We start from the raw sequence: 24,315 nt of genomic DNA, 5'->3' as shown, positions 1-24,315 counted from the left end.
TCTTTTAATAGTATTAAAAAAGAGAGTATCAAACATTTTGATGGCAATTTTTTTTTTTTTTGGCTTTTCCATCAATTTTGAATTTTGTATTTAATATTTTTTATTATATAACAATGGACATTTTGAAAAATAATTAAAGTTATAACAAATTTGCAAAGCTGAAAGAAATGCTTTTATTAAATATTTAAATAACTACTCACAAAATAAAATTTTTGGTGTAGCGGCTCTTCACAACGACAGAAAATGAAAAATATGCAGAGACCCAAAAAATGAAAGATGGTGATTTCGGCAATTTTTGGCCAATAGGACACCACATTCCTTAAACGCGCTATTTGTGCAAAGTTTTATTCCGATATAAATATAAAAATATATCCAAAATTGATTTTATATGAAAGGCAACAAAACCACTTCTGAGCTTCTAAATATAGAAGTTAGATTTAAAACATTAGAATGATTTAAATTTTTTAGGAGTCAGAGGTACTTAGATGATACACCTTTCTGGTCATGATTTCCTAAACAAAATTACCTAAGTTACAAAGTCACTAACTAGCATTAATGAAGAATTTAGCATTTAACATAAAATCCTTTAAGGGGGTAATCTAGTGTAGAATTTCAAACTTTTTTTTATATTTTCAAAGTCTAACTATTTAGGAATATGTCTATGAGAGGATTTTCGAAAATTTAAATTATTTTCGGAGATATAGACATTTTACTGATGGGCCTCTAAGCTGGTTCGGCTGGGTCTAATCGAACAAAAGACTTTATGCGAAACTTAAATGCGTTTTCTCAGACCAGAATTTTTCAATAAGATACCCACGATTTCTCGAGTTCTACTATACCGATTTATTTGAAATTTTCAGAATATCTTCTTTATAGATCTCTCTCGGGTATGAACTAGACGCATCCCAAAATTTCAGTTTTTACTATTTTAAAAAAATACGAAAGTATAAAAACAAATTGTAAAAAAAATCGTTTTTTTCAAATATTCGCCATTTGGTCAAAATTGTTTTTTTTTACTCATCACACTTCATACAATTGCAACATCATTGCAAATTGATAATCTTTGTTTTCATTTCAGATGACTAGGAGGGTTGACATCATGGCTATGCTCATGTGCCAATTTTTTGGGTCTCAAGCCCACTTCATCAGCTGCCAGTTTTTTATATTTTTTTCTGTAACATTTATTAATAACTGATTAATAAATCTATCGTAAAAATATTGATTGCTTTTTTTTTACGACACTTTAAAAATTATCTAAAAAATTTAAAAAAAATAAAATTAAATAAAAATAAGGCCAGGATACCCCCTTAAATAATCAATTAATTTCGCATATAAATTTAAAATTAAAAAAAAAAAAACGCTGCAATAACAAAATGTCCTCTTGTTATAATTTCTCATGGAAAATTATTGCAAACTACAAGTGTGGCAATTGGGATAATTTATGAATTTACAGCGGAAAATTTCACTGATTCCAATGCATTGTGGCAACCAATAAAAAGTACAGATTGGTGCATGTGAACATTTTCATTTTCAGCTTAATTAAACCAACGCGGATTGGCAGCAATTACAACGCTTTCACATTTACCAATCAATAAGTTTGTGTTGATTACAATAACTGCACACACAAACTTACTCACATATATATACAATTTGAGAGATAAATTTATATCAACATCAATGTAAATATGTTTAACTGTATATGTGCGTGTAAAAATGATGCGATATACATCGTTGCACTAAATAACGGAGTTGATTATGCTGCAATGTATGACAAATAAATCAAGAATATGTCACGCTTGGGATTCGGCATTAATTTGAAGCACTCACGCGTGAGAATTCATATTTGCACAATAATACCTCATTCTTTATAAATTTAATGTTCGAATATAGCATATGTGCGTTTGTGTATAAAAATTTATAAGTACCCTCACTTAGCTTAAACGAAAATTTAAAAAAAAATTGTGGTTTTTCAACCAAAAATTATTTCATGTAAAATAAACCAATTTAATTTTTACAGTTATAAATGGTAATCCGAGATTTTGTAATGAAGCTGACTTTTTATTTAGAAAAAACCTATAAATCAAATTGATATATCGGAAATGAAAGAAGTTTTATTTTACAAGTTTGATTTACAGAGCTTCATCAATACTAAAACAGATCAGAAAATAAAAAAAAAATTATATGTGTTTTTTATTATAACTTTTTCATAAATAAGTTGGCACAAAAAGGGATGCAACTGAAGATACATCAATTTCTCAAACGTACATCAATTACAATGTTTGAAAATTAATGGAAGTAAAGAGCTTTTTAAATGGCCTTTTTGTTTACTGAACTTCCACTATCCAACAAATCGATTCTAAAATTTCGAATAATAAACAAATTATATAATGTTTGCTTTAACCTTCAAACCAATATACTCCTGTTATTACAATTTTAAATGGTTTGGCTAAACGATTATATGTTTAAACATACTTCCGATGACATGTATTAAAGATTATGTACATTCACAAATTTAAAACACATGTCCAAGTAGAATGCAGCCTGTTGTGTTGGATGTAATCAACGGCCTAAATTTTTTACCCAATAATTTTCCTTTAGTAGCATTCCTTTTATTAATATGTATACGAGTATAACTAAAGTCTAAATGATGCGATAAGTCCATTATTTTTGCATTTAAGGGAAGTTTTTTTTTACCAAAGTCAGAATGATCCAAATTTGGGTCAAATATACACCGTTCGGTTCGATAACTTGTTGCCATTTGAACGGTAATTTATTACTGTCACTCTCATAGAAACTTGCGTCCCTATTGGAAAAAAATGGGACAGCAATTCTTGAGGCGAATTTTTCACCAGCAAAATTGTTCGCCACAGGCCAGAACAGGTAGTAGACACTTGTTACCATTTCCAGATTATATCATGGATGCATAAGAGCCACCTAAGCAAGCTTCTGGAACTTCTAGCAGGCCTTTAGAAATGAGTGAGGCACCATAGTGTTAGTCGCTTTTGGGCGTTGGCTTTCCTCAGACGGTCCAATTGCTCACAGTACTGGTCCGAAGTAAGAGCTTGATTGTAGGTTAGCAGCTATATATGATTCCCTGCCAATTTCATCAAAACCACAGCAAAACCTTCTAAATGACAATGCTAGTTTGGCCACCATTTACGCCGGCTCATCGCGGTTTAAAAGTGGTTTTCGGCTGTCGTTGTTGTAAGTGGCCCAGTTTTTTAAATGTCTCTCCCTGTGAATGTACACCTACATATTGCTTTCACAAAATGAGTTTATAAGAATGCCTTTCAGTGCAGAAAATAACTCGTTGGTTTAGATTCCTATGAAATGGCAAAAACTAAACTCTACTTATAGCAGACTTAAGTACTTAATTAAAACACAATGCTAATTGTTTAAATTAAGTTCACTTCTTCTCACTTATAAAATTTACTATAAAACCAAAGGAGCAATAACTACTTTGCTTCAACATCAATAATATTGAACAAGTACCAAGTTCATCAATCACGCGATGAAAACAGACATGCGCGACTGAAATGCATAAATTCAAAGTTTTCTACGACGAAAACTAAAAACTTTAAAGGATCACAATCAACGGGTGTTCAGTTGCATTATTTTTGGCACTCAAGCAGCCAAGCAACAGCTTCGACAATAAATATTAATAATCGCATTAATGAAGATTTATGACATTTGCAAAACTAAGGCAAGCCACTACCTAGAGAACAGCGCCATGGCAGAATGCAACAGCTTTGGGGTTGCCACACGGCGCTCGACCGTGCCCCCATCCACCCAACAAAGTTTTAGAATATACTAAATTTTTTATACTTCAGAGCTTTGCAATTTCATGGCTGTCACGGCATGTTAGTTGTGTTGTATAAATGCACCGCTAGTGGGCGGAATATATACCAGTTGGTTTGAGCGATGGCAGCGTGCAACAAAGTTTAGCCTCTCACTAAGCAAGCTGCGTTAAGCAAGTCAACGCTTGCGAAAGGCTCAACCACCAACGAATGCACTAAATTGACAAGTGAGTAACCGCTGGCAGCGAGCTAAGGTAGAGAGTGCGCAGCTTTCGCGACTAATGAACGCTTCAACCAGTAGCTGCTGCTTTCCGTAATAGATGTGTGACCGACTTGTGTTCCTGCACAACTTTATGCCATTGCTCCGACTCCGAATTTTGCCGACAACGTTTTCCACTTTCCGTTGTGAGTAGTTCATTAAACTGACATTCAACATATATTTGCTTCCAGATATCAACTGACACTGAGTGACTATTAGGTTAGCTAAGCACTGTCTGACGCACGTAGCAACAACTTTCTAGCTGTCGTTGCTTTTGGGTGTATTGCTTTAAGCTTATGCTGCAAACATACAGGGTGCTTAGAGTGAACTCTTTTTGTATTGGAATTTTATTAAATTCATTATATTTTTAACAGCGTATATTAAGTTTGCCACGAAGTTTTAAAACACCTAGCAGGAAACGTCGGAGACCTTGTAAAATACACAAGTATATAAATTATTAGCAGGACGAGCTGAGTCGATTTAGTCATGTCCGCCTGTCTGTCCGTCTGTATATATGCGAACTAGTCCCTTAGTTTTTGAGATATCAATCTGAAACGTTGATCAATTTTCTGCAAAAAGCTGCTCATTTGTCGGAATCGCGAATTTCGGACCATGCTATAGGGTGAGCTGTCATACTTGTATGTACAAATTGAACGATCGGAATCAAGTGCTTGTATGGATAGCTTTTTCACTTGACGAGATATCTTCAAGAAATTCGGCATGGATTATTATCTAAGGCAATGCTGTAATTTTCGAAGCAATTATTTCGATTGGACCAATATAGCATATACCATAGTTGCTATATGAACTGACCGATCAAAATCATCTTGTCGTAAGAAATATTTTGTATTTGTGAAGGGTCTTATAGTATAATATATACAAGTATATATATATATCTTTGTAAAACTTAAAATATTTTTTATGTTTTTTAAAAATTTTTATGACAAAAAATGTGAGTTTTCCAGTATTACAATATTTCATATCCTCCGAAATTTGCCCCTCAACTCGCTTATCCAAAATAATAACCAAACTTTAGTACAATGTGCCAAATCAGCTTCAATCGCCCTGTATACCATATATGCTTCTGCACTAACATGTGAGTTCCTAGATTATGGATGAAGCTCTTAGTAGTTTCTTTTGTAATATTTTCAATCACTTTCATGACTTCATTTGATATGAAATTTATCTGCATCACTTTCAATTTACCAGTTCGAGAAGCGAGCGTTTTACATGCTACCAGATTGTAAAGAAATTGATATGCATTAACATTCAGCAAACACGCGGCATCACCTAAAAGTGTTTGCTTTTAGTGTTAGATGCATGAAGTGTGCGAAGTCGCGTCTTCTATGTGAAGTGTGTGAAATTTATATAAAATCGACGTAATAAAGCTAAGCTTATATTAGAGCGCTGTGGGAGGAGGACAAACTGTTTTTACCAAGCATGTAAGCAGTAAGTGAATGGAGTATGATAAGACAACTGTGTTCCCTTTTTGTTTTTGCTACTCTACTAAGTATCAGAAGTTAGAAGTGCTCCCTTCAACAGCACAGAGCCTTCGTTTAAACTCTAGAAGTTTTAAGACGTTACCATCCATTTTACGGATAATATCAAAGGTTTTTAACACAAATATCTCGGCGATAGAGTAATTGGGGCAATATTTAACAAAGGTTGAGGCGATTATTATGTATAGGAATATATAGATATATATATAGTTTTTTTTTCTTTTAAGAGTTCGCCATACATTCTTTATATTCAGATCCTAATGTATCATATATTACAATTTTTTATGAAGGAACTTAATTTTACCCCAGAATTTCGTAAATATAGTAAAAATGACGTTTTATAGATCTTATATCAAGATGTAATTTTATTTACCCATAACACTACGACTCATTTAGATTCAGACCATCAACATAGGACTATCTCCTTACCTATCGATATAATTAAAATTATCATTTACAGTGAATCTAGCCTTCAAAAGCTGGAGAGCAGAATGATGTGCTCAGTTCTCAACTGACTAAAGTGAAGTCTCTATCACAATGGTCGATTTTTCAAAAGTGGCCTACTGTTTAAGAGGGGAAGTACCCGTAGAGATAGAAAAATTACTTTTCGTGATTTATTTTTGGGAAAATGAAAACCCAGCACATAAAATTTGTAATTATACCGTACATATTTTGGAAGATGATTTAAAACTTTTTTTTTTTTTGTTTTTACCTAAAGGAACTTTGACTTTGTATCCAAATGAAGGTTTATGTTGTTAAACAAATCTTTGGAAAATGTGTGAACCCAACTATAATCGTTGACCAATATTTTATGAAACTATGAATAATCCATGCCGAAGTTTTTGAAGATATCTCGTCAAATGAAAATGCTTTCCATACAAGCACTTGTTTACGATCGCTCAGTTTGTATGGCAGCTATATGCTGTAGTGATCCGATATCGGCTGTTTCGACTAACATGTAGCTTAGCTAGAAGAAAAGGGAGTGTGCAAAATTTTAGATCGAGATCTCAAAATATGAGGGAGTAGTTGCCGTACATACAGACAGAACGGACAGACAGATGGGCATGGTTAAATCGATTAGGCTCGTCATGCTGATCATTTATGTATATATTTTTTCGGGTATTCGACGGTACCTTTAGGGTATTACAAACAGCGTGGCAAACTATATATAACTGGTATAAAAAAATAATATTACTTTTTTTTAGTGGAAGACAAATTGAGCTCTCGAGGAACTCGTACAACATCTCAGATAAAAATTAAATTATAATTGTCAAACTAAGAAAAGATTTTCTAAATAGCGAGTATACCTTGGTAGCTAATATTAATCAACGCGAATATATGTAAAAGAGAAGACCAATCTTCTTTATATACCTTATATATGATATTTTCCATCAATAGTTATTGCAGACAAAAGATAATATTTGCTAAAGAACTCAGTCCACACTTGAGACCAATTACTAACGATTACGCTATTAAGAAGCTTATAAACCGTTAAGCTGCACTTTTAAGTGTGAGAGCTTTTACACACTTCTTAAATTTTAAGCGCATTCACTTCTGAATAATATTCGTATGAGCATGTGTATATGAATGTGTTTGCATGTGATAAAGTAATTTCGTATATGTACATTTAAAATTTTTAGAGTAATATGCTACATGAAATTATATATGTATGTCTGTGTTTTTGACGAAAAGTGCGCAATGCACTCAGCCATTTCGCCCGTAGTGAATAAGTGCTTTATTTGTGTTAATTCAATTTTTGCGCCGCAAATGGACAGCGGCGGCAAAAAACTTTGAAGCTCCTATTGCTAACAGATGCAATTTTTTATGAGCCCATGTAAAAATACACATATAAATGTATACATATTTATATATGTACACATAAGTAGAATTTATGCACGCTTTTGCTATGCCACTCAGCGCGGCAATTTCATTTTCTTTTTTCTTGTTTTTCGTTTATTTTTCCTTATTGTCTCGATGCTGTGTCTGCCACTTTTCATAGAGCTGCCTTGCTGTTGCATTTCAGCAGAGTTAATATTTATAGAAATGTGCGTTTGTATGTGGTTGTGTCTGTGTGTGGGTGTGTGCACATTTGAAATTCTCTTTAACTGAATTTTTGTGTTCTGTGTAATTTTCTGTAAACGCCCATGCCAACCAGTTGTCGGGTATCTTCTTGCGCTCACTAACTCACAGTCAGTGGGCTGCACTTTTTAGCGTACACACATACCGTATACATATGTATGCGGTCACAGTTATGTACTCTCATATGTCTGTATAAGTAATATGTACTTTTTTTCCATCTCTCCCATATTGCGCTGTTGTCCAGTTGATGCATGCAACAGACACTTTGAGCATACATCGGCGCACACACACAAACATATTAATTCACATACACTACACATATGCAGCTCTTTCGCAAAGTGCAATTTATAGCATACAATCCGGCGCCAATGTGTGTTGCACTCTTCTCACCCTTCCACTCATACTCTACCTTCATACTCGCCTTTCCCTTTGCGCCAATCATTGTGGCCGCTTTAAATGCTGTTGGTCAGTGAATTTCAAACGTGTTGCTCACTCGGTTCTCCTCCTCTCCCCCCGCAGCTTGGCGTTTCAATTTGTATTTGTGTTTACGCTTGTATATTCATTTAAGCTCTTAGCTTGACTTGCAGCAGCTTTTACAATCAAGTTGGCAGAAAATATTTTTAATTATAAACTGAAATATTAAAGCGTGAAATTTCGACAGCGCAGATTGTGAATGAATCGCCAGTTGTTGCTCGAAAATAATTACGGTGGATTGAACAGTGCAGACAAGGCACAAGTAAAGTGGGATTGGGCGTTATCTGCGCTAAAGTGGTGGTGAAACTTAAATTATACACAGAATACTAATGTACATGAGCTGGTGTGTTTCTTCTTATTTCATGTCGCTGGATATGTGGCGTTATGATAACAAATATATGAATAAGTTAGTGAAGATTTTAAGTTGTTAAGTAGTTGAAAGGAAGTAACTTTAACATATTTTAGATGAAAATTTGCTCCTTATTAAATCTAAGTATAACGGGTTCTAAACAAATGGGGTTTTGTTTCGCTACTGTTCAATGCATGGAGGATTCTAAGTAGCCCTCCAAAATTTCTTCAAGTTTAGTCGTATAGTATATTAATAGTGTAACCCCCCACCACAGAGAGAGAGAGGCTGAGTTGATTTCTATAATATTTAAAATTATACTACCAAACTCGAGAATCTTGAGAATGCTTACAACTGATAATGTGTTTGAAAAAGGGCTGCCACCTGTTTAAAATTTTTAAAATATACTTCATTTGAGAAACGATTACAATAGTAATATCAAACTCTAATAATTCAATTTTTTACAGCTGATAACATTTGCAGAGAGTTGCCACTTGTTTAAATTTTAAAAATATATAATTCGTAGGAAAATCGTAACCACAATATTAGTATCAAACTAAATTAATCAATAAAGTTTCTAATATTTTCGGAAGAAGGTTGCCATTTGTTTAAAAATTTAAATTCAATAAAATTAATAAAGAAACTGATTATTGCAATATGAGCATAAAACGTTGAAACAATATGTAATTTTACAATTTACAATACTTTTTTAAAGAGTTGCCACCTGTTAAACTTGAATATTTAGTGAAACTTTTATATAAAATAATCTTGTCAATAGCTGTTACTTGATTTATACTCAGTTTGGTTTGCCATTTCATAGCACTGCGGAACAACATTTGCAACTCGTACAAAACAATGGACATCTACTCCGATTTACACAAGAAAATTTTGATTAGCGATTAAGCTCACTTTTGGTTGATGGGTTCATTACATGCTATTGTTGAGACGCCGTTACATCCTCAAAAAGTCAATATTTGGTGTGCTCTATGGGCAGAAGGAGTCCTTGGTCCATATTTCTTCCCTAATTTTAAAGTCAACGTGGTAAGCTATAGAGCCAAGATTAATGACTTTTTCGTGCCTGGTTCCAACAAAGCGGCGCTAAATGTCACACAACCAATGAAACAATAAATTTATTAAAAGCAACTGTTGCTGAGAGCATTATCTCGCGTCTTGGGACTGTGTAGTGGCCTACCATATCGTGCGATTCAACAGTTTTAAAACTCTTTTTTTTAAGGTTATGTGATGTCGCTTGTCTATGCAGATGCCCGAGACGATTGACGTTTTGGAACAAAATAGTCGGCGCGCTATTGTTGGCATATAGCTCCAATTGCTACAAAAAGTGAACGAAAGTTGGGCCTCTCGGTTGGAATTTAAATGTGCCAGCTGAAGCGGCCTCTACACTCATGGTCATAACACTAAACTATATGCGTTATATATCTTCTTGAAAACCACATGCTTGAAAAAAACCTATGGACCACGGTTCGTACAATCAAAGAGTAAACAAATTTTTACTCACAGTTTTTCAATTACCTTCCCTTCATGTATTCGTTTTACTAAAACTCGTAGACTAATTCAGGAAGATTTCAAAGACTTTGCAGTCTTTATTAAGAGTGTGCTATAATTTCCGTTTGTACATAAAATCCAAAAATAGAAATGAGAAATTAAAGTTCACATTTTCAGAATTTCTTTAACAAATATAATGGTGTTACAATTTTGAAAGATTCTCTTCTCACACTATAATTTCGACCGCATCCACCTATAAATTGTTCTGTTTTAACCTAGTTCTTCCCTATATATATATTAATTTTTATTTAATTCGTTTATTACGTTTATGCTGCCTGACCTACAAGTATTTCTATCCCAATTAAGAATATTATGAACTTACTTAATATTTTTTCTTTTCATAAACTTCAACCTCATTTAGCCAAAAGGTAACTAAAATGACAAAGGCCAGTTGCTATTTACACCAAATCAAAACTTCTCTATATAAATACTTTTCAACATAACTAGTTAAAAACTAAGAAAAACTTATTGCACAATTTTCCGCAGAGCGACTCAATCTATAAATGACACAGAAGTCATAAACAATTAGGAAGTTATTTCTCAATTAACAGAAACTTTTTTAGCAGCTCGAAATACCCAACAGAAATCAATAAGCGAGAAAAAGTATAGTTTTAATCTCCAAATATCAAAAGTTTAGTGAGAAATAACGAACTGCGCAAATAAACTCAGCGAGGGAAGAGTAGCAAAGATGAAGCAGGGCGTAGTATAAATCTGGCAACATACTTGTAGGTAAGAAGGTGGTTATAATTGACTCTGGCATATGAGGTTCAGAGTTGACAATAATAAAATTTCAAACCATTAATCGGCAGTTCAGTTAAGAGCTTAAATTTGGAAAAACCACATAAAATTTGATTTGATTAATAAAAGATAAAAACATTTTTTTTTAAATTCCCTTATAATTCCTCCTTTGGGAACTGGATATCTGCACACAATTTACTTTGCTGCCAATAAAGCCTTCTTGCCTACTTCTTAATATAAATATTCTTACCTCTGGGGACACAAAGTAACTGGGACTCTTTTCGATCGTAATTTGTCCACGAAACGAGTGTGGCATTTTCTTGCGATACCACTCCAATCCTTTCATGTAGTTTTCATCACGATCGAAGAAATGAACTTCGCCACCGGCTTTTTGTATGCGAGGATGAAGATACAGCATTTCTAGGAGAGCGCGTGTGCCACACTTTCGAACGCCGATTATAAGAGCCTGAAAGAGAGTTAATTGAAAAATTAAAACAAAAAATTTAATTTAAAAAAGTGAAAAGTATTGCCAAAATCAGAATTTGAAACAAAAAATGTTTAATAACTAAAATTGCAGTTTATTAACATATGTTACCTGCGGCAATCGTCGGCTCGTTTTCGGAAAGTGCACACGATTCGAAGGAAACACCATTGGATGATTAATCTGATTCGAGGAGGGTACAGCGGCCAATGCTGCTGCCGCAGCCACAGCAGCTGCGGCGGGTTTGATGAATTCTGGTAAATGATTATTGTTGATGTTATTAGCGCCAGCACTACCACTACCACCCGCGCTGCTCAACAAACGCAGCCGATGACGTTCGGTGAGGACTTGTGCTGCTTGTATATTATATACAGCGCTATCGTACAGTACATGGAAGGTGAGGAATAGTGATATTAACATAACTGTTAGAAAGACTACAGCTAATTTCGGACGGGAGACACCAACAACCAGTATGCAGTCGGTGTGCGAGGCGTCAGGCCCCACTGGCCGCATTGCAGATTTTGGTAACCATCTGGAAGAAGCAAAAATGAGTGTGTAAATTAGTTGAGTTGGAATTTAAAATCTATTTTGGAATTTAAGTAGTTAATTATTATAAACTTAAATTGTTTTTTGTCGTACCAAAGCATTCAATATGTAAGAGGCAGTGGTTGTAAAGCTCTTGATATTGTATAAGTAAAGTTATATCTATAACACTATAATGAAGTGGCATAAATTGAATAAACTTAAAGGTGCTAATTTGAAAACAATAACTTAGGTTTTATCTATATCTTAAACAAGAGCATCAATCTCACAGCTTTTAATCTTTTAAGCTACTTTAGTCTACCGCCATATTATATCATATTCCTCTATTCTACTGTATTCTTATTCTAGTTATAAATATGTTAATTAATAAATTGAAATCCGCATGTGTTTATAAGTATATAGATTACGTATCAATCGATACGCTACCATTATATTAATGACTTATTAATATATGCTCTTCAATGCTATCCAGCTGTCATTAATTCTATTAAGAACCAAAAGTCACTATTATCATTCTAAATGACAGCAGGTGAAGTAGTTTGGTGTACCCTCATTTGAATACATGCTTTTGTAAGAATTAGAGCAGTTGTAATGTACATTAGGGTAGCTAATTTAATTTTTGTTATAAAAGCTTTGATTGAACATTTAAAAAGAGTAATTTTGAAACAAATTTTGCTATCTCCTCCAAATCTGCAGTGATTTCAGTCTTCACTGTGGATGAAATCGAAAAGGAAATTCTCGTTAAACTAGAAGATATTATCAGTACAGTGATCTACGGTCAAAATCACAAATAGACAAAATCGCGGCGTTTCTTTAAAAAATGGAATTTTACCTTAAATTTTACTCGTTTTCAACCTGTCAAAATTCGATTTTTGCTTAAATCAAAAAAACTCGAAATAAGTTAAACTAAGCGATATACTTTTCAATAGCAGAAATCATGGTAATTTTTTTAAACTCCGAATTTATTATTTGAATTTTTTTTACTTAAATTTAATTTAATATATTTTTCTTTGTGCCATTCGGCTCACCTTAATAATTGTTAGGTATAAATATTCGTTTATATATGTACAATAGCTATGCGTGTGTATGCATTTCTCCGTATTGACTTTCAAACAGCAAAAAGTTTCGCTGATAAACTCACATCCATTTGGTTAATTAATTGGCTTTATATGTAGGCATGTTGATTGACATAATTGAAGACATTCGGAATTTAAATGAAATATGCGATTTGAAAGCGAACTTACAGGTGAACGCATATACCATACGTACCTATATAATAACGACACTGCCGCAAGATATAAACATTTCGGATTGAAACTGATTTGTCATATTAATGTCAAGGTGATACAAGATCGATGAAAGAAAGTCAAAATATAAATAAAACAAAGCGGTAATTTACCTTAACTACTAGTATTAATCACGCATTTCATTTATTACTACTTCAATTCTTTAATATTTGACTCTAAGAGATTTATAAATTATGACTTGCTTTAAAAGCACTTAATGATAGCATCTACAATTCAATAACTTCTAACTTACTCTTGGTATATCATTATTACGAAAATAAATATTTCATTTGATTGCGTTAGGTTAGACGAATCTGATAGGCTAATAAGCCTTGGTCCTTAACCAGTGTGGAGCAGTCATCATTAAGATCGAGAACGTCATATAAACAATGCGTGAATTTAGCAATGTCGGTCATATTTTTGATTGATAGCCGAAAACTACTCTTGCCAGTCGCGTCCAATATATCGTCGCCCTCGATGACTTAGCACCCACTAGAATTGAATTTGCTTGTCCTTGGCGAGACTCTATTCTAATGCTACTGCCCTTTCGCTGATATCTAAAACGAGGTTATTGCCTTGATTGCTGCTTGACAGTCCACGTAGATATTACATATGGAGTTGCCTAATAATAGCAAAAACCTCTGCTTCAAATATACTGCAGGGGTCAAATATACTAAAGCCACTTTTCCTCGAAAGCCACCATATTAAAGCCAAATAACGGCATGCTTTCATTTTTACAACTAATTTGGAATTAAGAGTATAATAATATATTTGTCTCGGTTTAAATAAAGACAAACTTTTTTTTTCAAATTTTTATACCATTTTTGTGTTTTTTTTTTGTTTTTCCCTGAAATATACTTCAGTATCGTCGCTCACTCTTCTTTTCCCTGACAGCAAGCATTTTTTTAAAGCCTGAGAAAGGTGAGGTGTATGGAATGGTAGAAAAAGTCAGTCATATGCTATTTTGCCATAGTTTTTATTGAGTTTTAACACTGTGAATCTGTCGATAGTGATCTCGAGCGGCACCTACTTTGCACGGAGCTTTTACTAAACCGAAAATATAATAAATGTCCGACACATTCTTTTATTATCTATGTGTTCTCAACTTTATCGTGCAACTTAATTTTACCAAAAACACTTTGTGTATTTTTTGTTGTTGTCACCCGAAATAGTCTCTTTTCAACGCACATTGGGTTCACCGTCGTCGATTTCTTACGTATGTAGAGAATTTAATAGAGTATTGCCGGATAAATGTTTATCCCTTCGTCTGACGCGCAGCTCAGAAATCCCTCTTTAATTACTTTATAGTATCAGCAACATGTTGTTTCCAAAACTTGCAGTTTTTGTAACAAACAAAATTTTTTTTTGTCGCTTTTATGTTTTTACTTAAAATACAATATGTAACTAACCAATTGTTCAAAAGTTTTGAAATTTTTACACATACCAATTAGATTAGATTCGACTATAAAATATCGAAGTTCCATTTTAATGGCTAGTATCATAGCTTCGGTGCAACCAAAGTTAACATTTTTTTGCTTTCTTCTTTTCTAAAATTAGCCCTATAGTTCTCATTCGCGTCTAATATTTCTTGACTATCACATTTATGGAATTTGACCACTTAGGTCACATATTTTCTGTTTTGAGTAAAATCTAGCATACCTTTCTGCTATGTTATTTAGTACAACTCTAGTTTATACTCTGTATTTTTAGAAAACGTTTATGAGAAAATTTTATGGACACCAAATTATATGTTTGAAAATAAAATCTAAATTTTTCCTCAACATATTGCAAATAAATAATATTTATACAAAAAAAAAAAAAAAAAAAAAAAACTAAGTATATGAACTAAATTTTTTAAGTAATTTGTTTTTTGTTATATAATAATAATTTAGAATATTTTTAAATTTAAAGTTAACACATTAACAACATTATATACATATATACAACCGCTTGCCCGTCCATTCACTTTCTAATCGTTTTAAATTACTCTATAAAGAAATGCTTCTGCCCAAGTTGGAGAATCCACTTAAACACACATGTAAAATGTGCCTTAATCATAATTACGTAATTCTCGAGGCGAACACTTTGCACACATACACACACCCAGCCAGTTGCAAGCTGTAATTATGTTTGTGTGTATTGCATACGTGTGGCAACGTTAATGACTAAAATGTGTTTAATGTCTAGCATGTATGTAAGCAGATGTGCGTATTCTATAAAGAAGTGCACGCTGTGATGTAACTATCAAACATACAAATACACACACACACACAAATTTGTCTAACGTCAAAGAGTAAAAGTCACTTACAACGACACGGCAACTAGCAATTAGACAAGCGGCGCGTAGTTAAGGCTTTCAACAAACAACTTCAAAATATTTACTACAAAGGTGGCAAGGAGTGTGTAGCAACTCTTTAAGTGTGTGGGTGGCTTAGTATGTGTGATTGTGGCGGTATAGTGCAAGGGCTAGAAGAACTACTTGAGGGCGACATAAAATTACAATGAATGCACATACATACATACTTCTTCGTTATATGAGTATATATATGTATGTATGTGTATATGTATGTATATATGTGTATATGTATGTATATATAGGAATGCGTAGAAAAATTGCCGGTTAGCGAACGCCAAGGCAATGCAGAAGCAGCAAGTAAGTTATACAACTGAAGTGTATATGTGTGTGTATGTTGCTGGAAATAAAGTTGTTCGCGCCTGTAGAACCTGGCCAAGTATCCAACAATATGTGTCGGCACAGACACATGTGCCACATACTTATATAACACTTATGCAATGCTGGCACCGAGTACTTACCCACACATAAGCGCAGTTGTAAGCATATACTCAGCATTCCTGCATTACAATTTCGGCTTTTTTTCTTTTTCCCCCATTTTGTGGTCACAAGGAGTTTAAAGGAGCGCACAGCCACAATAACAGCAAATAGAATGCAAGACTGAGACGGTATGAAAATGAGAATGAAAATGGCAATAACAACAACAAATACGCTAAAAGCTAGCAAATTTATTGTTGTTTTTATTAGGGCAAACTCGGGACTTGCAAGGAACTGTTTGTAGTAAAAAAAAAAATTAGGATAGTAAAAGAAGGTAGAAAATAAGGGAACCATAGAAAATAAAAGCGTAAAAGCATAAAAGAAAGTGCTGGTGCCATTATTCGCTAGCACGTGCTTATGTGAGTGTGTGTATGCACGGCTATGTGTCTTTAGCATAATTATGCATGTGTGTGTGTATGTATGTGTAAATGAGTGCACCTACGTGTCGGCTATGTAAAGGGGTTAATATACAGTTTGCCTTGCAGCGATAGCAATAACAATGCGCTAGCACTTAGCAAGCAGCAGAGCAGCAATGGGAAAATTGCCGCTGGCGAATCTCGACGACACGTTAGTCAGAGTCATCAGAAGCTGCTCGATATGCGACAACAACAATTCGCAAGTGACAGCCGGCGACGTCATTGCACTGTAATGGAGTCACCCAATTTACTTGAGTTGAGCTACACACACAACTAACAATGTATCTACCTGGATAAAGGTATATGTGTGTATATATGCTGGCATAAATAAGTTAGTAGATAAATGCGCTTACACTTATATAATATAAGTATATATTAGGTTGGGTAAAAAAACGATTTTTTTTCGTTTTTACTCTGAAAAATAGGTTCATAGACACCACTAAGCAAATTTCTTCAAGTATGAGCTCTACACCGTAAATCTCCTACAAAACTAAGAGTTTGCTTTATGATTTTTTTCATTGAGTTAAAAAATTCATTAGAAAAAAAAAAACAATTTTCCTCAAAATAATCAAACGGCAAACAAAATCTGAGAAACGAGGTATTTTTTCAAGTTATAGGAATTTTGAATTTTTCTATCTGATAGTAAGAAAAAATAGAAAACTGTAGTGTAGAGGGTCTTTCCGTTACAATTAAGAGCTTATAGCGGTGTCTAAGAATCTATTTTTCAGAGTACCAAGCGAATAAAATATTCGTTTTTATACCCACCCTAATATATACATACATATATTGTTTTATATATATATCTAAAAATTTCGCACCTGCTGACATAGAGAAATTGTGTCTGCTTAACACCAACGAATCGTCGACCAAGCGCCGATGACGCAACCACCAGCACCGAGCGTGTAAATTTTCTGGTGTTAATGGCTTTACTTTGAGCGCGCTTAGCTCCCTATTGAGGCTAAGGATGCAACATTTATTATGGAATTAATTAAACATTTAAAGCATGTTGCAGGAAGCCGCTGGTTGCTGCTACCGAGAAGAGGTGCGTCTTGGTTGCAAGTGCCGCTGCTAATGGCATACAACGTATGTGGCAAGTGGTTGTGCCACACGTGGTCAACTTAAATTCTTAAGTAAAAACAATAACAACAACAAGTGAGTATGCCAATCACTTTCACTTGCATTATTGCCAGCAATTTCGTTTATTCCCTTTTTTTTATCATTATTCACTTTCCACCTTTTAATTTCACCGTTCTCGTGTCCCACCCTTTTATTGTCGTTTTCTCACTTACGTGTGCAAGAATGTGCGTTGCATGTCAGCTGTGACACATTGACCCACAAAATACTCTGTGTGGCAGTTTAATATTGAGAGTGTGCGTGATCTTAAAGAGAAAACAGCTAATTTTTTCTTTTCAATGCTTTTAATGATTCTTTTATTATTTAAGAAAGTATACTTTTAAATTATTATATAGTAAAATAAAGAATTTAACTGTTAAAGAGTTCATTCTTAAATGCAAAGTATTATTTTGTTCCTCATATTGCAACATTTTTCGAGGTTAGGTTCTTTGTAGGTCCTAAAAGCTAACTTGGATGGTCACCAAGCTTCGGGCTGAAAGATTTAAAGAAATTTGTTAACTATTTAACAGTATGTATGCTTTGTGTTAAAAAAAATAGTTGAATTTTAACCAAAATTTTGGTGATTTTTGATCTTGTAGAACCTTATATAGAGAGTACACAGAAAAATTATTCATTTGTATCCGGGTAATTACTCAAGCAAATTACAGAAATAAAGTTTTGATAAAACCCCCTGTATAAATATAATATACCGAACGAACTGATTGAACTAAACGGCTACAATTTAGAAGTCTGTAACTCAAAAACTATTTGAAATATCGATTTAAGCTTTTAGTACATTATTTTTAAAGGAACAACTTATCGAAATTTGAAAAAAAATCGCTTATTTTTTTAATTTCACACTACATGTTTCCCTTAATATTATTATTAAGATCTATCTACAAAATGACAATTCTAGTGTAGCTCTTTCCTTTACGAAATTTTCAGTAAGACATAATAATTTGCCATGGATGATAATAAAATATTTACTAATGCTTTTCCTTATTAAGTTTTGTGACATTGGCTTACCAAAAACTGATATTACAACTCCATACTACTACTACAACATAATGTATAAACCTTAATCTTCCGAAAAACATTTAATATTACGTGATTTGTATATATTAATAAGCGCGTTTTTGCTACTGTGTCAAAATATTTTGTAGCTATGTGCTCCGATTAGCTAAGAAACTTCCTACATGCACTAAACTGGAACTGTTGGAGAAACGTGACCGCCAATACATTGACATACGCACATACATACGTAAGTACGTGCATGCAAATATCCGCTTATAGTTTACGTGTTCGGTGTAAAAACTTAAAGATGTTGTGAGCCAATGTTTTCTCTATGCCAAAAGCCATTTCGTTAAGGTACGCAAAACGCTAATCCAAATTAAGTATATGCAGAGCTTAATGTATAGTGCCAAGAGGAAGCCAAGCGACGACTATGCAAAGCAGGCAATAAATAGGGATTTTAACTGCTATTGTGAGTCAACTAATGTATATATAAGTATATAGGATGTAAAAAGGGATAACTGTATTATATAATAGTGTATAAAATATACATATTGAATAAAATAAAGGGGGTATTAGTGCATACTATATGGTAGAAAAATCTATACGCTACCAAAAAGAAAAAAAACGGGGTTTGCTTTGTTAGCTGCAGAAGTAGTTTTAAGCAGAAGATTTAAGTATTATAAATTATATTAAATATGAATATAAACAAATTAAATTGTTTTAAATATTTTTATTAAAAAATCTAAGTCAATCACCTATTCAAAAGATGGAGCACAAAATAGTATATGTGAATTTCAATATATATGTATAACGAATTCTCCATTTATTTGTAGTTGATCCGGCATATAGAAGCGGATATATTTGGAAGAATTTTCAACCTAGTGTATTCGGATCCCAAAAATTTTCACGAAAGACTATTTTGAGAGTCGAAGTCTTCGAAACGGCTGAACTTGTCGACTTGAAATTTTCACATGACCTTCTCAGATATATTTGTCAGGTAATGATCCAAAAAAAAATGTTTGATAATAATTTTAATTTTTTGAAGCGTAAATTTTTTTCAGAAAAAAACCAATTGTTTTTTTGGAAAATTAAAATTTTGACTAGTCCTTCGACCACTATCTATATTTACCAATTAAATTAAAAAATTTTTTTCATTTTTGAATTTGAGATATTTTTAACAGAAAAATCTTTCTCATCACCTGACACAAATATTTTTTTATCAATTTTTCAGTGATCAGCTACGGCTTTAAGAGAATTCAAAATTGTTCAAAATGAATCGCCGCTTCGTAAAGTACAGTAACTTTTGTAAATGTACACTATTTTTATTTAATTAATTATTAAAGCGTTCTTAAAAAAAATGCATGAAAAAACTAATTTTTTTTGACTTGCAAGTGGATATAACCCTTAAGTTCCAAATGCAACAGCTGCAGCGCTAAACTCTCCCACAGTTCGATTAGCTGTAGGGTTTACGTTATTAAAATATAAAAGCTCATATTATTTTCTAGAAATAATCCCACATTTATGTTTTCGTATATTGCGCGTTATATAAATAAATATGAGTTAAAGGTGTGAAAAGCTAGCAAAAACTTCAGCACTCTCCGTTTACGACTTTACACTCAGTCTCTTTATTTTATTAGCTTACGACTACTGTTCTCTTGTTGCCTTATACTCAATGCCACTTGTAGTTGCATGGCGTTAAGCATACGATTGCGTAATGATGTGTTACGGTGCTTAATTATAAATAATTTGCCATATGCTCTCGGACGAAGCGCTGGCAATTATTACTCCACTGCAATGTTTTATATGAGTTACACGCCAATTGAAGCGACCAGAGTTTAGGGAGAGTAATAGCATATTTATAGATGGTAGGCTAACTTTTTAACAGCTAGTTTTAGCAACTGCAGTTCTTTCTTTTATTTATTTATACAATAGAGTATATCATTGGCTATTAATAATAATTAATATTGGATTCAGATAAGTGTTTTCGGAACTAAGATAGAGTATGAAAGAAACGAATTATTAGTGAAAGTGAGAAAATTTGGAGCAACTCAAATTCGCTTATATCTATAGAGGGTATTTAGAGTTATAAGGAAATCATACTAACACTCAATCGCCCGAACACTCAATACGAACAGCGACACTAACAGGCATCAGAAAATACCATCTGCCATGCAGGCTTGATGCCTAAATATTCCGCAAATGCTTTCTGGGGTAAGGAGAAGAAGGCTATTATGTATGTACCTAAAGCAATATGAACAACGATTGTAACATCATTCTTACTTAAAAGTCTGCTGGTACTTCCTTTAAGCAGCAAGCATATCATATCAAAGTTGAAAGAATTGATATCGACCTAAATGCAGTCGCCGAATTAATATATAAGTCATTTCACCATCAACAATGCCTTAGGGAGCCTTCACGAAAGTTAGAAAACATTTAGAAAATGTCATGCTAAAAATAACTGATTGATTTTGTTGCCTAGCAAGTTATGCTAGTGTATTTTGGAAGTTTTGGAAGTAAAAATTGTATCTTTGGCAGACGTTTAAAAAATTTCTCGACTTTTTTTTTATTGTAATTGAAAGAAGATAATTGTAATTGAATGTAAGACCTTGTGAAGGATATCTTGAAGACTTGTGTAAAATTTCGTTAAGATCGGTTGAGTAGTTCGCGAGAAATCTTACCAACCGAACTCGGAAACACAGTTTCGAAAAAAACGCGTTTAAAGTTTTAAGTGACTATATACCTGACCTCGAGCGAGCAAATTTTCGCAGCTGTAACTCCAAAACAATTACTAAGATCAACTAGAGAATTTAGGATAATATTATAAAGATGCTATACACAAGGCACACAAGTACATTTGATAATATTATTCAACCCATAGAGAAATGTGGCGCTTATATAATATTAAGAAATCTTCAAAAAATCAAAAAAAGTAAATTGATGGAATTATAATACAATAAATATGATGTAAGCAACATTTGATCAGAATGTAAGAATAGCCGACTCCACCTAATGGTTTTTGTAACGCAAAACTAATCAAGCCTCATATCGAGTGTGGTCTGATAGGTACCTACGAGTTGTGTTCAGAAAATAACGGGAATTACAAGTATAAAATTAAAATTTAGCAGATTTGAAAAGTCCAATTGTCAAAAATTTATTTTTATTGTGTTGATAAACAAGCCCCTGAAGTACAATACAGTTTTCAGCTATGCATTCATTGTTTAATTTTTCTGTAGCAGCCGCTAAGGTTAGATGTGTTTTTATGAGCTTGATAATTTTTTTTTTTTTAAAAACTCATACTTCGTTGCTTGTTCGTCAATTCCTGGCCAAAAACAATACTGTAACGATGCTCCAACTTTAAAGAGCCATTGTTTTACAAGCATAGATGTCATTAAAAGCACATCGCTGAAAGAGCTAAAGGGTATGCCAAAAATCGACAATTGGAAGAAGCGCTGTCATAAGTGCATAATATCGAATAGGGTCTCTTTTAGAGGCGTTAACATTAATGTAGACAAAAGAATAAATAGTTCTTTCGAAAATTTCCGTTATAAAAATTTTTATCCTGATTTTTATCGGTGGGTTTGTATGACAGCTACACGTATATGATATATTGGTATCAAATCGACACTTCCAACAAATGAACAGCTGCTTCCATTGGAGTGTTACAAACTTCGGGGCAAATTTAATGTACTCTTAGGTGCGTCGTCTGACAGCCACTCTACCTAATGTACTCTTTACTTTAGGAATAAGAAATTGTTATACAAGTTGTATAACTGCTACTTAAGGCAGACTCTCTAAATTCCCCTCCATAATAGTATAAATCGAGATGTTGTTTCACATGTGAAAATTTATATTCGTAGATTTTAGTTTTTGAAAATTATTGCCGCAATTTGCTACAGCACATTTACTTTATTATTACCTACCTACAATAGAGCAGTTTTAGATTATGCTTTTATTTTCGCTGGTGCTTCTCGCAGGCAATATTCGCGTGCGTTATTTTTCTAAAATGCAAAAAATGCTGAATGCTAATTTTTCTTTTTTCGCAGCCACTTCTTATATTTATTATTATTTTGTTTTATTCAACTTTTGCTCCACTTAACTGGCGTCTGGCATGAAAAATGCACATGAATCGTGCATTTAAAAGAGATGTTAATAACACAGGCGAACACATAAGAGCAAATACATTAAGAGGCACACATACTCGTACGTGTGTATGGGTGAGTAAATCCCATTTTAAATGTGTCTAAATGGCGGGTTCCCTCGTTATGCCATCAAATGGAAATAACTTCATTTGCAATTGAGGTCTTTTTCAACAACTCAGACGGCGGCAACGACAAATCCCATTAAATAGCAGCAAAAAATTTCTTTTTCTTATGAATTACATATAAATATCGTTTTTATTTTGCGCTTTTTTCGCGCAAATAAAGTTGCGAGTGTGTGTTTGATGTTTGGCGGTGTTCGTGTGGTTGAATACTTATTTAAGTAAAAAACAAAAATACATATACAAACTCTCACACATATACCATACAAGCACGCACACTTACACAGCGCCGTTAAAGACAGATGCGAGCAATCAATGGGTTGGCTGTTAGACGGGCAGACAGGCGGCGCATCTTATCAGCGTATCAAAGCGCGTAAATTGCATAATTCATTGCGTATAATGCATGCTTCATGAGGCTTTGTTGCGCGTCGACATCTCATTTTGTTGATAATGAACACAACGCCCGAGTCTACGTTGCGTATAGGTAACATTTTAGAAATTAATGTTACACCAAGGCGTATGAGTGTTCTAATATTGCCGGCGGATTTTGTTGCTGTTGTCATTTACACAATATTTCGCGTATTCACGTATTTATTAACGTCGCTGTCGTTTAACCATTTCGCTGTGACGCCTTTAATGGCGTTGTTATTATTATTGGCATGTTTCTATATACAAGCATGTTTTAGAGCGTGTGCCTACGGTTGCCGTCGTTGCTTGTATTTGTGTATATTTGCACTTAGCATGTGTGAACATTTTGTTTATGCAATAAACAGTAACGATTTATTCGACAGCTAAACGCATATCATCTGCTTCAAACAACACGCCGTTAACACGATTTTATGGTAATATGTGTTTGTATCGCATTCTTTCGATGAGCAGTGTCTGCCAAGCCATTATAGCGCTTTTATAGATTTAACGACTAACTTGTTGTTATGCTAAAATCAATACGAACGAAATTGCGGGCTCTTTGTGATATTTTTTCATTTAAAAATATACTTTCTCAGAAATTTTTAAAATAAAATATCAATTTTAGAAAAGCTCACCGAAGAAGAGGTTTATATATGTATAAGAGGATGTCCATTATTTCCCAAGTTCCTTTCATATTTTGATAATTTAAGCTAAAATTTCACATAGCTTTCTTTATATTTTCGCCTACTATTTTTACCTATTTCTGCCTATTAATTAACAAGCAAGGCAACCCTTCGGGACTCTCTTGAATTTTCATACAGTGTGAACAGTTTAACCTTCAAAGACTGTTTGAAGCGGTGACTTTTGACTTAAAATTTATTTTAATGCTTAAACAAAGCATGCGACAGCTTAAGACTTTTTTTTTAAAACTCCAATAATGACCACACAAATTTTTTTTAAGTTGATAACTTTTAATTGGTCAGAAAGAGGATTCTCCACTGAAAAAATTTTTTATTTCGCTCCACCCTAGTATGTATTGATAAACATGTTAATGGTATTGCTAAACAAAAGCTGAAATGAGTTATAGCGCATTTGATTTGTATCAACTTTTAATTATACCAATTATAGTGCTAACACGATACACATAACCGCAAACAAAACCATAAAAGCATAAATTAAGCTTTAATTTATGATAACGCATAGGTATAGGC

At 33.4% G+C, this 24,315-nt stretch overlaps 1 protein-coding gene across 1 annotated transcript in view; it reads right to left on the bottom strand.

The window, feature by feature from the left end:
* Positions 1-24,315, bottom strand: part of Hs3st-A (Heparan sulfate 3-O sulfotransferase-A) — a 155,120-nt gene that overhangs the window by 14,298 nt on the left and 116,507 nt on the right. Inside the window, exons 5-6 of the mRNA XM_014247350.3 lie at positions 11,351-11,768; positions 11,006-11,221 (exon numbers count right to left, since the gene is read on the bottom strand). Of these exons, the coding sequence (XP_014102825.3) occupies positions 11,006-11,221; positions 11,351-11,768 (634 nt within the window). The remainder of the gene's footprint in view (positions 1-11,005; positions 11,222-11,350; positions 11,769-24,315) is intronic.

This window comes from Bactrocera oleae, chromosome 4, assembly GCF_042242935.1.
Source record: "Bactrocera oleae isolate idBacOlea1 chromosome 4, idBacOlea1, whole genome shotgun sequence".
In the NCBI taxonomy this organism is placed as follows: Eukaryota; Metazoa; Arthropoda; class Insecta; order Diptera; family Tephritidae; genus Bactrocera; species Bactrocera oleae.
This window is presented reverse-complemented; position numbering and strand designations above follow the sequence as displayed.